Here is a 16,120-nt window from a genome sequence, read left to right on the forward strand (position 1 = left end):
ACTGTTTAGCATGCATGTAGTCCTGTGTTGCAGCTTCCCCAGGTTGGCACCTCATTTTTAGTTACACCTAGTGCTGCTCCTGGCATGCTCTTCTGCACTCCTCATTGAACCAGAATTGGTCCCCGGCTTGATGGTAGTGGTAGAGTGAGGGATATGCCGGGCCGTGAGGTTACAGATTGTGGTGGAATACAATTCTGCTGCTGCTAATGGCCTAAAATGTCCCATAGATACCCTGTTTTGAGCTGCTACATCTGTTCTGAATCTGTCCCATTTAGCACAGTGGTAGTGCCACACAACACGAAGGAGGGTGTTCTCAGTCTGAAGCAGAAGCTTTGTCTCCATGAGGATGTGCGGTGGTCACTCCGACCAACACTGTCATGGACAGCTGCATCTGTGATAGGTAGATGGGTGAGGGCGAGGTCAAGTAGGTTTTTCCCTCTCTCTCACCACCTATGTCATTCAGGACTCGGCCAGCTTGGTCAGTGGTGGTGCTACTGAGCCACTCTTGGTGATGGACATTGAAGTCCCCAATCCAGAGTGAAGTTCAACATGCAGGAGTATCGATTCATCAGCTGAGGTAGGGCAGTTGGTGGTAATCAGCAGGAGGTTTCCTTGCCCATGCTTGACCTGATTCCATGAGACTTCATGGGATCCAGAGTCAATGCTGAGGACTCGCAGGGCCACTCCCTCCCAACTGTGGACCACTGTGCCGCCATCCCTGGTGGGTCTGTCCTGCTGATGGGACAGAATACATCCAGGGACAGTGATGGAGGACACTGGGACTTTGTCGGAAATGTATGATTCTGTGAGTATGACTATGTCAAGCTGTTGCTTGACTAGTTTGTGTGACATCTCTCCCAATTTTGACACGTGTCACCAGGTGTTAATGAGGAATACTTTGCAGAGCTGACTGGGCTGGGTTTGCTTTTATCATGTCCGGTGCCTAGGTCGATTCTGGGTGGTCCATCCAATTTTATTCTTGGTCTACTTCTTTTTAGCGGTGTGGTACAATTAAATGGTTTGCTAGGGAATTTCAGAGGGCAGTTAACAGTCAACCACATTGCTGTGGGTCTGGAGTCACATAGAGGGCAGACCACCTATGGGCAGCAGATTTCCTTCCCAAAAGGACATTAGTGAACCAGATGGGTTTTTATGACAATCCGGTAATTTCATGGTTACCATTACTCATACTGGATTTTATTCCAGATTTATTTAATTCACTGAATTTAATTTCCCCAGCTGCTGTGGTGGGATTTGAACTCATGTTTCTGGATCATTAGTCCAGCCCTTACTCCAGATCTTACTCTTATGATCCTCCCCATCTCTACCAGTAAAGTAACTGATGTTATCCAGCTGGCATAAAAAGTTGCTTATCTCACTCTTCATCTTGCTCCAGGTCTGATATAATATCTTGATTCATTTATGCCTATCATTCTGCTGTGCTTCAGAAAATTTCTACCTGCTTCATCTGGTATCTGAAGCATCGAGCCAAGCCATTCTCTGCTGTAGCCTCTGTAAATTCATTATTAGAGCTGCCAAGTGCAACTTTATTAAAAAGTAGTAACAGCTGCTGTCTTCCCTACCCTCAAGATGTCGTCTTTCTTGGTCCCAAACCAAAGCTGTATTTCATAACTTTTCTGTATCCTCTTCCCTTTTGTATTGTGATGGTGTAGGTTGCCGAGAGAGAAGGCTGAGCTTTATTGCTAACTTTTCTTCTCCAACTTTAATTAAATGATCTTGGCAAGGAAACTTCCTTCATTACTTTATTCTGTTCTACCATTTTGTTACACAAATTATGTCCCATTAATTTTGTTGAATCTTCTGATCTCTGGACTCCAGTAAGATCCTTGTGCTTCCCTGACCCTCCCACTGTTCGTTATGCTGGGATCCCTTTTCCAGCTCTCACCTTTCCCTTTGTCATAACCTTTCTTTTCTCTCTCTCTCTGTTTTAAGTCAATGCTCCTGGGAACTGTCCTCCCTTTTTTCACGCAAACTGAGAATGTGCCATCCAACAAATTCCTCCTCTTCCCAACAAACTTGTTGTCTTGAAATTAAGACATTGCATCACCTCCTATTCCAACTTTTTCAATCTCAGGACATCAAAGCTGTGTAGCTATTTTTTGTGGTTTGGGATTTCTCCCAACAATTCTGCAGAGAAGCAATCTCAATAAGCAGACCAAGCCTCCTCAGAACTAAAGATGTGATTGCACAAGAGAGGGTACAGAGGAGATTTACGAGGATATTGCCAGAACTGGATAATTTTAGCTAATTGAGGTTTAATTGAGGTGTATAAAATTATGAGGGGCCTTGATAGAGTGGATAAGAAGGACCTACTTCCCTTAGCCTAGAGGTCAATAACCAGGGAGCACAGATTTAAAATAATTGGTAAAAGGACTAGAGGGAAGTTGAGGTGAATTTTTCACCCAGAGGGTGATGGGGGTCTGGAACTCACTGCCTGAAAGTGTGGTAGAGGCAGAAACCCTCACCACATTTAAAAAGTACTTGGATATGAACTAGATCATTTTAGCTAATTGAGGTTTAATTGCGGTGTATAAAATTTTGAGGGCCTGGATATAGTGGATAGCAAGGGCCTATGTCTCTTGGTGGAAGGGTCAATTACAAGGGGGCATAAGTTTAAGGTGGTTAGTGGAAGGTTTAGAGGGGATTTGAGGGGAAGCTTCTTCACGCAGAGGTTATGGGGTTCTGAAACTCACTGCCTGGAAAGGTGGTAGAGGCAGAAATCCTCATCACATTTAAAAGGTGCTTGGATGGGTTACGAACCTAGAGCTGGTAAGTGGGATTAGACTGGATAACCTTTTGTTGCTGGGGCAGAAATGATGGTAAGTACTTCAAGGAATCTAATACGGCCAGAGAGATCTCCTGGACTAGTTTCGATCGGCTGGATGGGTCAGAGAGGAATTTTCTCACATTTTTTCCCCCAATTGGCCTGGGTTTTTAAATCTGTTTTTTTGCCTTTCCCAGGAGATCGTATGGCTCCAGGTGGGGTGGAGTGTAAAATGTTGCGATTCATGGAGTATCGCAATTGTGGGAGGCGGACTGGTTGGGCCGGATGCTCGTTACCTTTCCGCCATTGTTCATTGGTTTATATGTAACCTTCAGGGCTGCTGACTGAGGGCCGCGTGGCTCTTTGTCGGGCGGCGCGAACACAATGGGCCGAAACGGTCTCCTTCTGTGCTGTAAATTTCTTTGAACCCGAAATTGATGAAGGCCTCCGCCCACCCAAGTACTGCCCAAAGGGCCGCCAATGGCCGCCAAGGTACCTGATGGTACTTTCGGCAGTATTTTCATCGGAGAGGTCCCGCAAAGGTTGGTGGGTGGCAGCGGGCGGGAGCTACCATTCCTGGTGGCAAAGGCGCTTGCTGCCCAAGTGCTGCCGAGGATGGAGTCGGGCCCAGGGAGGGTCGAAGAGCTGAAAAGCAAAAGCATTTAAAAAAAATGTTGAAACCATCTGAAGACCTTCAGAGGACCCCATCCAGACAAGTCCCTGCAAAAAGAAAATTACAAAAAAAGTGTACTAGCTTTTTTTTCACCATCTTCCTTCCGACCATCAGGGACAGATCAGCTTCCAGCCAGGGGTCCATCCCCGTCCTACCGTTGACTGTCGCTGACTCCCGCCTGCATGAATATTGCAGTTCTGCAGGCAAGAGGTCAGTTCGCAACTCGTCATCCGCTGACATCGACAGGTGCCTCCCGGCAGCTCCCTCACCCGCCCGCTCCAGGCCACATCGAAAGTGGCACTGGGCAGTTCGACCAGAAGAATGTCGGCGGCAGTGGGCGGTAAGTTCTTCAATTTCGGGCCCTATGTTTCTATGTTTCTATACGCACTTGCAGTGCCACAACCTACAAGGCTACAGACCAAGAGCTGGAAAGTGGAAATGGCTGGATAGCTCAATTTTGGCCGGCACAGAAACGATGGGCCAAATGGCCTGCTTCTGTGCTGTAAACCTCTATGATTCTATGAAACCTGGACTTTTATGAATGTCATGTGACATGCAACAGTATAATGCAACAGAAACCATGTGGGATAGTTACCATATTCTTCTGAAAAGCAGTAAATACCAATGCTGTTCAATCATTATTTTCAAGCTAACACTAATAGTCAGATTTAATTACAGTTAAGATAATTAAGCAAAAGCAGAAAGACATAGCAAGTTAGTGTTTCACAGATAAAATAGACATTATCCTTCAATGGCTCTTCTGCAAATCAAAGAATCTATCTGTTTCTTGGAAAAAGTGGGTCCTGGTCTCTATTTGGAAGTTTAGTAAGAGAGGCCTGTCTCTATCTCAACTCCAGCTCATTCTTATACACATTTATAGTCATAGATAAAATATAATACAAATTCCCCAAAAGATTACATACCTTATCTCCTTACTTACATCATCTTCAGGCATACAAGGCCGAAGTTTAATCACTGCTTACTGATTTACTTCATCGCTTAGAAACTATTCAGCCTGGCTAGTGTCCTGCAAACACAAGTCCACAGCCACAATTTATCAAGGTCAGCTTCACATCATCACCAGTCTACATTGGACCACTTCCTGATCACACTAATTCTTGGGGCTGGATTTCAGTTCTGGCCATTTTGTGGCGTTAATAATGGCGGGGTGGTAAGTATAGCGCCCTGTAAAAGTTTGCGTTCCATCTAGGAAATTCGCCCGAAACTCAACTACAATGATCTGTACTCGGCTGTCCCAACTGAAAACCGCAGCGCAAAAAAAGCAACTTTACTTGCGCATGTGCAGAGGCCCACGATAGTTCCCGAGCCCAGCCGAATATTTAGGATGCGGCATAATAAGCTTGTACGTGCACAGTTCCACCTGTGCACATGGAGCAGAGTGGGAAAATGGAGGAGCAGGAAGGACGTCAAAGAGCACGTCGCTTCTCTGCCACGGCCGCTGAGGCACTAATACGGGTCAGAGAGAGTTGGTGGCCGACTTGCATCTTATTCGGCGGATTTGGAGGGAGATAGCACAGGAGGTCTCTGCGAGAGGCACGGTGCCTCGAACTGCGACCCACTGTCGCAAGAAATTTAACGACCTCACGAGGGTCGTCAGGGTGAGTACCCTTGACATTAATGCACCCCTGCCATGGTTGCAGCATCACTGTCTCACACAATGTAAAGTCTTTGATGGAGCTGTCCCTTCTCTATGTGTTCCAGGCCATGGTGTGGGTTGTTGAAGCCACCTGAAAGCTGGAGGCTCAGTTCATCAGCCATGCTCTGCACCTTCAGGCGGCACAGACCCCCTTGTCCCCTATTCATCTTCACCCCCCCCTCGGCCACTACCCTTTGACTCTTGATATGCGTTTGCCAAACGTCACCCTGAGCCACAATCCTAGCTGGCTCTCACCTCCTCCCAGCCTTCCCACCCGCTCAGTGTGCAGCCAAGCAGATTAGAATGCACATCTTTACATTCAAAACAGTAGTAGCTACTCTACTAGGAAAGGCACATGCACCACACGAGCTGCACACTCACTCACACCTTCTTCTTGTTCATATTGTAGGCGAAATTTGCTCACAATCGGTGGGAGCAGCAGTGTACAGGACGTGGGGAGCCTGATCTTGAGGACCTCACTGAGGTGGAGCAGCGAGTGTCGGCCCTCCTGGGCACCCCAGTTCGCGCGGTGGCCGGCAGTGAGGCCCCCTATGGGTAGTGACGGTATGTGAACGGCACTTGCGCCTTGTGTGATTTCCTTGATCCCTGATATAAAGTGGCCTACCCCCTTTACATTTGGATGTCCAATGCCACCTTCCTCGATCTCCCTGCCCTCATCTCAGCTCATAACCACAGGTCTGTTGCTTTGTGGTTACAGATGATCAGTAAGAAGCGCAACAGCCTGACGCTGAATCGTCAACATCGGGCGACGGGGGAGATGACGAGGGATGGGACGGCAGTGTGCTCACTGAGTGGGAGATACTATCAGTCCCACTGAGTGGGGAAACCACATCGGTGGAGGAGCCTGAATTTGAGGGGCTTGAGGAGCCTGAGGATCCTGGCCCCAGTGGCCTGCAGCAACAACCAGCGGGATGGAAAGCTCGGAACTCAGCTCCCCGGAGGGTGAGTCGGCCCAGGAGTCCCGCTGAGAGACAGGCAGACATGGACCTGGACTTGGTGGTTCTGTCCAGGGAGACCATGCAAATGCATCGCGACCTCATGGGTGCATTGGAGAGGGTCCCGCAGAGCATCGATGCACTTGCTGTCCCAGTGCCTCTCAGGAGTCTAACGAGCCCATGCTTGCCTACTCACAGAGGAAGATGGGCTCAACGAGTGACAGTGGAGTCCCAGAGGGGATGGTGCATGCCATGGTTGACGATGGTGACGCTTCACCCCGTGTGAGTGGCAATGGGCCGCTGGAAATGGAAGGTGCTGTCGTTCCTCAAGATGACCGCATTACGGCTCCCACCATTGCCACTCCATCTTTGCACCGACCGCAGTCTACACCCGAGCCATCACAGACTGCTGCTGCCGATGCTGAGGCTGTGGTGTCTGCAGCTGGGCCTTCCAGGTCCAGAACTGGTCCAGGGCATCCTGGCAGGCCATCTGTGCTGTCTGCCCCACACACACAGCAGCCCTCAAGCAGCCTTGCTATAGGCACTGAGGCCACATTGAGGAGGAGTATGAGGCATGGGAGGGGGTAAAGGTCAGGGGTGGGAAATGTCAGGTAAAGTCTGAGTGATGACTTTGCCCACCATGGATAGATATACTGCCAATGTAAATAATGGCTGTGTGATATATTCACTGAGCACAGCACACAACACAGCTTTCTAACATGGCAGGCAGCTCTCGGAAGTCTCCGGAACTTCCTGCTTCTGTTTATTATTAACTCTGTAGTTGCAGTACACAATACATCCATATCCAGTGTGGAGCTAAAACATTACAAACTTGCAGACATTACAATTCTCCCTCCTTAATGAAGAAGTTATTATAACAAACATCATACGTAACTTGCATGTTTATACATAACAAAGGATATAGACTTCTTTTTTCCATATTTAGAAATTTAACTTAACCATTTGTTTTCTGTTTCGAAGAGGATACCTTCGCTCTCGAACAGAACCTTCCAAACATGGTGTTGAATTTAAACTCATTCGAGGCTCCTCATGAGGAACGTTTTCCTCCACGGAATTTCCTTGATTTTCATTTGAACTCACTCTAACTTCAGGCTGTTTCTTTTCCTGACTCGGACTCACGACTTAAATTCTGATTTTCTCTTGGATTTGTTTCCAGTACATTGGATGTAGGATATGCTACTGGTGTATCAAAACTATCTGATGAGTCAGAAGTAATTGAATCATTCCCACCTTCAACTTCTTCCATGTCTTAAGGTAAAATATGATCAATATGAACAAACCTAACCTGTACATTATTAAACATCTTCACCAAATATATGCGAGGACCACATATCTTCACCACTCTTCCTGGTAACCCATTTATGGTGATGGTTTTTCACTCTCACCTTCTGATTTAATTTCACACTTCTCTCTTTTACTCTGCCTCTATCATGATTCTCTTTCTGTCTTAATTGTGTCTCTTCTACGGACTGTGCCAAGTTTGGTTTTAACAATGAGAATCTGGTTCGTGGCTGTCGTTTGAGAAACAACGCTGCTGGTGTTCTACCAGTAGTTATGTGAAGAGTATTACAATATGTGATTAGAAAATTAGCCAATTTGTGATCCAATGACAACTGTCGTTTCCTTGGATTTGGATCTAACATTTGTTTTATGAGGGCACGTTTTACAATTTGTACAGTGTGCTCTGCTGCACCATTCGAAGCAGGATGGTGTGGTAGAACCTTGGTATGTTTCACACCATTTTTGCTCATGAACTGTGCAAATTCTTCTGAACGAAATTGTGGTCCATTATCCGAAACAATTTCTTCTGGGAGGCCAAATGAAGAAAATAAACTTTGCAAAATGTCCAATGTTTTACTTGTTGATATTTTCCACATTGGAAACACCTCAACCCACTTCAAATGGCTATCAATCACAATGAACAATTGTTGTCCTTCTAGCTCAGCAAAATCAATATATAGCCTTTGCCACACCCTGGGAAGCCATTTCCATGGCTGTAATGGTACTGATTAAGATTGCTTGCTTACCGATTGACATGTCGTACACTGACTCTACTCGTACACGTACTCTAGATCTTTATCAAGACCTGGCCACCATAAATAACTGTGGCACAACTCTTGGTCAAGCATATTCCCAGGTGCTGGTCATGGAGGTCTCCTAATAATTTGGACCTGAATTTATTTGGTATAACCACTCTTGCACCCCACATGATACAATCTTTATCGACTGATAATTCATTCCTACGAATGAAGAATGGATGAATATCTTTGTCTATTACATGGTTTGGCCATCCATTTGCAATATAATCATACATAACTGGGTCAAGTTTGGTTGCTCTACCAATCGCTTCAGCTGTGACTGGCAGTTCATCAGTGTATATAAAATAGAACACTTCTTCCCTATCCGGTGTAACTTGTGATGGGGAAGGTAATCTAGACATAGCATCAGCATTACTGTGTTGTCTGTATTCAATATCATATGTATTTGCTGACAAAATCAAAGCCCATCTCTGCATTCGGGCTGCAGCTAATGTTGGAACTGGGAACTTTGAATGGAGGATTGCTGTTAGGGACTTATGGTCCGTAACGATGGTAAACTTATGACCATACAATTATTTGTGGAACTTCTTGACCCCAAAAATTAATGCCAAAGCTTCCCTTTCAATTTGCGCATAATTACTCTCACTGGCACTGAGAGTGCGTGAAGCAAAAGCAATTGGTCTCTCCTCCCCACTACGTGATACATGAGAGATCACTGCCCCAACTCCATACCGAGAGGCAACACATGCTAGCTTAATCTCCTTAGATATGACATAGTGAACTTACATGGTGCTCTCTACCAATTTGCTTTTACACTCCTTGACTGCTGTATTGTATTCTTTTGACCATTTCCAATGGACCTGTTTTTTCAATAGTTCATTCAGTGGATGAAATACTGTAGCCAAATTTGGTAGGAACTTCCGATAATAGTTCAAAAGACCCAAGAATGAACGAAGTTCAGTGACATTTCTGGGAGTGGGTGCTTTTCTGATTGCATCCAGCTTTCCCATGGTTGGATGTAAACCATCTTTGTCTACTCTGTACCCTAAGTACTCCACTGAGTTTTGAAATAACTCACACTTACGAGCAGGCACTTGTACTCTGTCCTTCTCTAACCGTTTGAGGACTTCATTCAATATGTTATTATGAATTTGCCTATTTGGTGCTGAAATTAGTATGTCATCCATATAACATACTACCCCTTCAATACCTTGCAAAATCTGGTTCATCACCCCTTGGAATATGGCAGGGGTGGAAGACACTCCAAACGGTAGCCTATTAAATTGATACAGGTCTAGATGAGTATTTATAGTCAAGCATGACTTGGACTCCTCATCGAGTTCAAGCTGTAAGTAGGCATTCGTAAGATCCAACTTTGAGAAAATCTGACCACCTGTCAGTGTTGTGAACAAATCTTCTATATTTGGCAATGTATTGGGGACATTACCCTCTAGAACCTGGTTTATGGTTACTTTATAATCACCACACAATCTTACCATACCATCGGACTTTGGTAGAACAACAATGGGTGTAGTCCAATTACATCGATCTATTTTAGAAATAATGTTCTCAGTCTCTAGTCTTTTGAGTTCTTGCTCAGCTTTCTCCTTAAGTGCATATGCTATGGAACGTGGCTTGCGTAAACCGGTCTAGCGTCCTTCTGTACCCTGACACTTGCCTTGAAGCCTTGGATCGGACTGCCCATTTCACAGAACACCTTTGGATACTTCTTGATATCATCCGTTGATGCAGATCTCGCTTCCACATGGAAAATCTCACTCCAATCCAGCTTCAGTGATCCCAACCAATTTCTTCCTAGTAAGGCAGGCTTGTCTCCTTTCACTACTATTAGAGGCAAGTTCTGAATTTGATCCTTATATTTTATGGTGATACGACCTACCACAGGAATTTTCTCTCCTGAGTAGCCTCGCAGCTCCATCTTGGATTTCTCCAATGGTAAATCACGCAATTTGTCGAGGTACAGCGACTCCAGTACTACACTCACAGATGCACCCGTGTCGATTTCCCGTAACATCTATGTGGATTTTGAGACTTTTCGAATCACTGTCCGTTAATCTCGTGCTCCTGATGACATGTAACTCCAACGTCTCCTCGTCCTGTTGTTGTTCTTCCATGCTATGTAGTCTCTGGGGATTTCTACTCATAGCTTTAAAAACTGGACTCATAGCTTTGAAAGCTGGTTTACCCTTCAGTCAGAATGCCTTTGCAAGATGCCCAGGCTTTCTGCAGAAGAAACACTCTGCTTTCACGTATGGACAACTTTGAGCAATGTGTTGTCCCAGGCACCTATAGCACGACTTTGACGCTCTGTTAGAATTTCCAGTTTCTGAGACTTTGTGCCCCCACCATCTTTTACTTTGAACCTGCAGGCGATTTACCTCGGTTGACTGACGACCGTAATTATTGTGAAATTCTCGGGAATATTGATCGACCATGCCCATCGACCTCGCTGTCTGACAAGCAATCTCAAAAGTCAAGTCATCTGTCGTCAATAACTTTCTTCTGATCACATCATTTTCACCCCACAAACAAAATGGTCCCGCAATGCTCGGTTTTGAAAGTTTCTGAAATTACAGTGAATAGATAGCTTTTTTAATGTTGCAATGTAATCACTGATACTTACATCAGTCTTTTGATTTTGTATACCAAAACAATAGGTTTCAGCAATTTCTAATGACTTGATGTAATAGTGCTGCTCCAGCTTCATTAAAATATCTTTAAGCATTGTGTCCTTTGGCTCGTCAGGCACAAGCAGATTTACCAGTGTTGCATACAATTCCAGACCCGCTTCAGATAAGAAGATAACTCGCTTACGTTCCAACACAGCCCAGTTCTGATCTGCATTCCCTGGAACTTCGATTATATTATTTGTAGTGAAATACATTTCTAGCCAATCCACATACACTTTAAAACATTCCCGATCATGTCTATATTCACCCAAATGTCCTATTACATCTGTGGGTGCTGCCATTTTGTCTCGGCAGTGCAGACAGTGTGCTCATTTTTTACCTCGGATTTTGTAGCTTTTTCCAAAGACAAAGAAGCTTCCAAAGTCTCTGTCAGCTGGCTGAATCCTTCACCAACAAAATTTCAGCTTTAAATCATCTGAAAAATCCAATCTCATCACTAAATATGGTATCTTCACAGGGCACAGCACACAACACAGCTTTCTAACATGGCAGGCAGCCCTCGGAAGTCTCCGGAACCTCCTGCTTCTGTGTATTATTAACTCTGTAGTTGCAGTACACAATCCGTCCACATCCAGAGTGTGGAGCTACAAACATTACAAGCTTGCAGACATTACAGGCTGTCACTATGTCGTTACATTGTTGCACTTCATTGTCAACAGGACGTTGTTATTTGTTTTGTTACTTGCTGGGGGGGCGGGGGGCGGAATTTGGTTCTGTTGGTGTCATTAGTAAAATGTTACTTTGACCGCTTTGTATTGGTGTCTTGTGTATGATTGTAGACTTTAATGGCGATGTGCCATTATTGAGAGATGCTGCCTGTGTCCCCTGTCTAAATCTTTGTATGTAATTTTTCTAAAACAAAAATATGTTTTAATGCAAGTTAAGTTATTTATTTTTCAGAACTGCTTCAACTGGAAGGAGCCGGAGGCATAAAAGGCCAGCACCACAGTGACCTTCACTGCTACGGGCAGCACAGTCCTGGTGCTGATATGAAGCACAGCCGACTCACACACTGCTCCTCAGAGAGCTGGAGGTATGAGCATTGCTGCCAGTAAACCCATGGTGGGTAAGGCCTCCTGTCCAAACGTCCACGGCCTCTCCTCATCCGTGGCCCGACATGGCCAACAGCCCTTCTATCTTAACGCTGCCTAACAAGAGCATGGAGTCAGCAACCCTGACGAACTAGTAATGCCCCCATTAAATTATTTCACTGAAGTTGTAAGGACCCTGTAGTGGCAGATAAATCTGCAGCTTTTATGACAGAGTTTCGAGCAGCATGCTGTGTGGAAATGTTGCACTCAATGTGACCTCTTTAGGATCCTCCTTCTTCATTTTAAATAGGCTGCAAATAGCGCCTAATTGACCGTGGGTCTGTCTGATTTTTCAGACGTGACTTGGGGCGGATGTTAAATGTTGCCTTACCACTTAATTTCGTGATTGATGTCATGATCTGAATGAAACTGCAGAGCGAGGCGATAGCGTTTTGCGCCGCCGCAAAACCGGCAGCGAATTTCTTAGCAGGGTGCTGGAAGCTGGCTGCCCGGGCGGTAAGCATGTCGACACCCTTTAACGCACCTCCGGGGCGCGAACAGAGGCACAATCCAATTGAAAATCCAGCTCATAGAATTTACAGCACAGAAGACAACCATTTAGCCAAACATCATGGTCCTGGTACTAGCTCATCGACTGGAGTATCCATTCTAACCTCATTTTACTGAATCTTTTGTAGTATTCCTTTTCAAATGCTTCATCAATTTCTTTCTAAATGATGCTTTCATCTCTAACTCAATATCCTGTTATAACAGAAGTTTTCCATTTTCTGATAAGCCTCAATGTTAAAAAGATTCTTCTAACTTTGTTCTTCCGGTGATAATCATGAGTTTATGCCCCTCATCAGTGATTTGCCAACCAGTGGGAACATACTTTTACTGTTCACCCTCTCAAAACCTTTCATAATTTTTGATTCCCCTCAGAACCCTCCTTAATCTTTTCTGTTCCATGAAAAAGCCTTGGTTTTTCATCCTTTCTTCCTGACATGAGCCACTCATTCCTTATATAATTCTAGCAAACTATCACTGTTCTCTTTCCAGGGCTCCAACACCCTTTCTATAATGGAATGCCCAGAAGTGTACTCACTATACAAACTGTAGCCTTACCAATGTCTTCTACTAATTCAACATTACTTCCATGTTTTTTAACTCAATGGCCCTATGTGCATTCCATTTGCAGACTTTTGTATCTATATTCATATCTTTAAAAATCAATGGGTTGGATTTTAGGTTTTGATGTTTTTGGGGCGATAATGGCGGCGGGGCGGGAAAATTAACGACCGGGAATAGTTTGCGCTTTCATAGTTAATTTTGAATATCTGGGCCCAGGGGGTGTGGCGCTAAACAAAGCATTGTACACCTCTCTTGGTGCAAGGATGGGAAACTCCTGAGCTAAAGAGTCGGGCCGGGAGCACTCCAAGAGATGCTTGGGGGGGTGGGGAACCTAAAAAAAAAAACATAAAAACATTCCCAAAACATTGTCATTGCCACCACAACATAAATTGCTAAAATAATTTTAAGAAAAAGCAATCACACATGCCTTAGGAGTCCATTACCTATCTCTCTCCTGACTGGATGGTTGGACCGCCCTGATTTCTCAGGCGATCATTGCGGGCACACATCTGGGTGGACAGGTCGGGCAGGAGCTCAAACTCGCGGCGATGTCACAACCAGGGGTGTTGCACACCGGGCGCAGCTCTTCTGGGCAGTGCTGCTCCGCGCCGCCGTAAAACCGGATTCAAGGATCGATGCAGGACGCTGGAGGATGACCGCCTGGCCAGAAGCCCTCACCGCCGCCATTGCCGCCGCTCCGGGGCGAAATCCGGAGCACAGAAGATTGAAAAATCCAGCCGAATATATTTGCATCCATGGGTCATTTTGGAGCTCTACTCTACGAGTCTTTTTACTCAAAATGTTCTATATCACATTTCTCTGCATTAAGTGGCACAATCCACCAATTTGCCCAGTCTGCTAAGCAATGTATAACGTTCTGAATTCTTCCTCAATTTTCCATATCCCCAAATTTGGTTTCATCAGCATACTCAATATTGTTTCTCTTGTGGCTATGTCCAAATCACACTTCGACTTTACAACCTCTGAAACATTCCATTTATTGTTTTAGGCTTCTCAAGCTTGCTTTTGGACAAATTATTTATTCCAACATAGATAACGACCACAGGCATTTTTCAGTTCCTTTCAATAAATAGTCTATCATCACTTTAGAAAACTCAGCTTAGCTCCAGTAAACACAAATTACACCTCGTAATATATTCAAGTTACCTTATTAATAACTGGCTAAAATACACCAGCTGCTTGCAGAGTGATAACTCCTAGATCTTTTTTGGCTGATGCCAGTATTCCCTTTCATGTTATTTAACATAATATATTTTCACAGAATTAAAACACTGTTCGATGCAATATGTACAAAAAAATATTTGCATATAAAGCAATGGGCTCCCCCTAAAAACAATGGAAACCAGAAGCTGTTCCCAGGCAGCCTCTTGAGTTTCTTGAATAACTCATTAGCTCCTATGGTGCACCCTCATCTGAAACAAATAAAAGCCGAAACAATTGTTTAAAAAAATCTCTGACAAAATTACACTTACCCTGGTTTACTTTCCTTTAGGTTAATAGAGCCAAACCCAAAGCCACCTTCTTTGACTCCTGCCAGGACCTATGTGTCTTTGACCGTGACTCTATCAATGCTCCTAAATGTCACCTCAGGTTCAGTCAGGTGATGAGGAACTTCATCATTCTATTCAATTCTGAACACAGGTTACTCCCACGCATTCTTTCTATTACTAAGACTGCGTTCTTCAATTTCTGGACTATTGGCCATCTCCACCCTTATTTGCATCCCTTAATTGCAAAAAAAAATAGATGATGTTTTTATTACCTCAAACATTGTCTTCTTTAAAGTGTTCCTGGCTGACATGCTCAGTTCAACTCTCCACAAATTTCATATTGTTCAAAATGCTGCAGGTCGTGTTCTCACCCATACAGAATTCTGCATTATCACACCCATCCTTTCCTCACTCCACTGGGCATCTGTACCACGGCATATTAACTTCACAATGCAATCTTCACTTTCAAATCTTTCCATAGCATCTCCATACCCTACCTCTTCACCCATATACACCCATTGGATGACTCCTGGTCACCTGGGAATTCACCCTCTAGATCCATCTGCCTTGTCACCAGCTTTCAAAAATCTCTTCAAAACTTTAATCTTCAAATGTGTCTTTCACCGCCCACCCTAATTCTCTCCATTTTCCCTCTTTTCCCTCCTGCTTAACATGCACTTCTCTCACGTGTTTAATATAAAGCGCTGTGATCCCTCCTGTATGAGGAGCTCTGGAAATACATATTTTTGTTTCTTTGGGTTATCAAAATGGTGTCTAATAAATTGTAATATTTGGTAACTGAAGCTGTCAACCTCGCTTAACTCTTGCACCATAGCTCATTCTCTGCTCCTTTATTTCTTTCTTTCTGTGTTTTCTTGTTCTCCCTTCCGTGAGGCACCTCAGGACACTTTCCATATTAAAGTCAAGTTGCTGCTTACCTCCAAGTGAGTTAAAGTAGTTCATTACAATATTTATATCTTTACATTAAAAAGAACATTTACATGTGAATCAAGGGCTTATGAGGATTGTTTTGGAAACTCTTACCTCCTCTCTTGTTTAGTTTAGCATAGCTGGGTACATAGCCGCCTGACATCACAGATGAACTACTGAAGGAGGAGTGGGGAAGTGCCACAGTCAGAGGCTCATCACATTTCTCTGGAAAAAAGAAGAAAATTATTTACTTAGTATTGTTTTTACAAAGCTGAAAGTGTACTGTAAAAATATAGATTTTACCCCAGTATTTAAAAATTATCCAAATATTTTTTGCCATTGATTCAAATTTGTGCTTCCCAACTGTTTACATGCTACACAATATGATCACACTGTTGCAAACATGACAAAGTACTTAAAAAAGACCACAGCATACATAAGAACATAAGAATTAGGAACAGGAGTAGGCCATCTAGCCCCTCGAGCCTGCTCTGCCATTCAACAAGATCATGGCTGATCTAGCCGTGGACTCAGCTCCACTTACCCGCCCGCTCCCCGTAACAAGAAGGCAACATGGTCCAAACATGACCGAGTGTATCAGTATTAGGAAGATGCTTAAAGCTTCTCCTTGACTGCAAAGCAGACATAAACTCTTCTCAATACTAATAAAAAGCA

At 44.3% G+C, this 16,120-nt stretch overlaps 1 protein-coding gene across 6 annotated transcripts in view; it reads right to left on the reverse strand.

The window, feature by feature from the left end:
* The window catches only part of LOC139264555 (contactin-associated protein-like 2), a 2,534,539-nt gene that overhangs the window by 1,860,521 nt on the left and 657,898 nt on the right, over window positions 1–16,120 (reverse strand). For all 6 annotated transcript variants that reach the window (XM_070881196.1, XM_070881199.1, XM_070881197.1 and 3 more), the window contains one exon: window positions 15,560–15,670. In XM_070881196.1, the coding sequence (XP_070737297.1) occupies window positions 15,560–15,608 (49 nt within the window). In that variant the 5' untranslated portion in view covers window positions 15,609–15,670. The remainder of the gene's footprint in view (window positions 1–15,559; window positions 15,671–16,120) is intronic.

Source organism: Pristiophorus japonicus, chromosome 5, assembly GCF_044704955.1.
Source record: "Pristiophorus japonicus isolate sPriJap1 chromosome 5, sPriJap1.hap1, whole genome shotgun sequence".
NCBI lineage: Eukaryota > Metazoa > Chordata > Chondrichthyes > Pristiophoridae > Pristiophorus > Pristiophorus japonicus.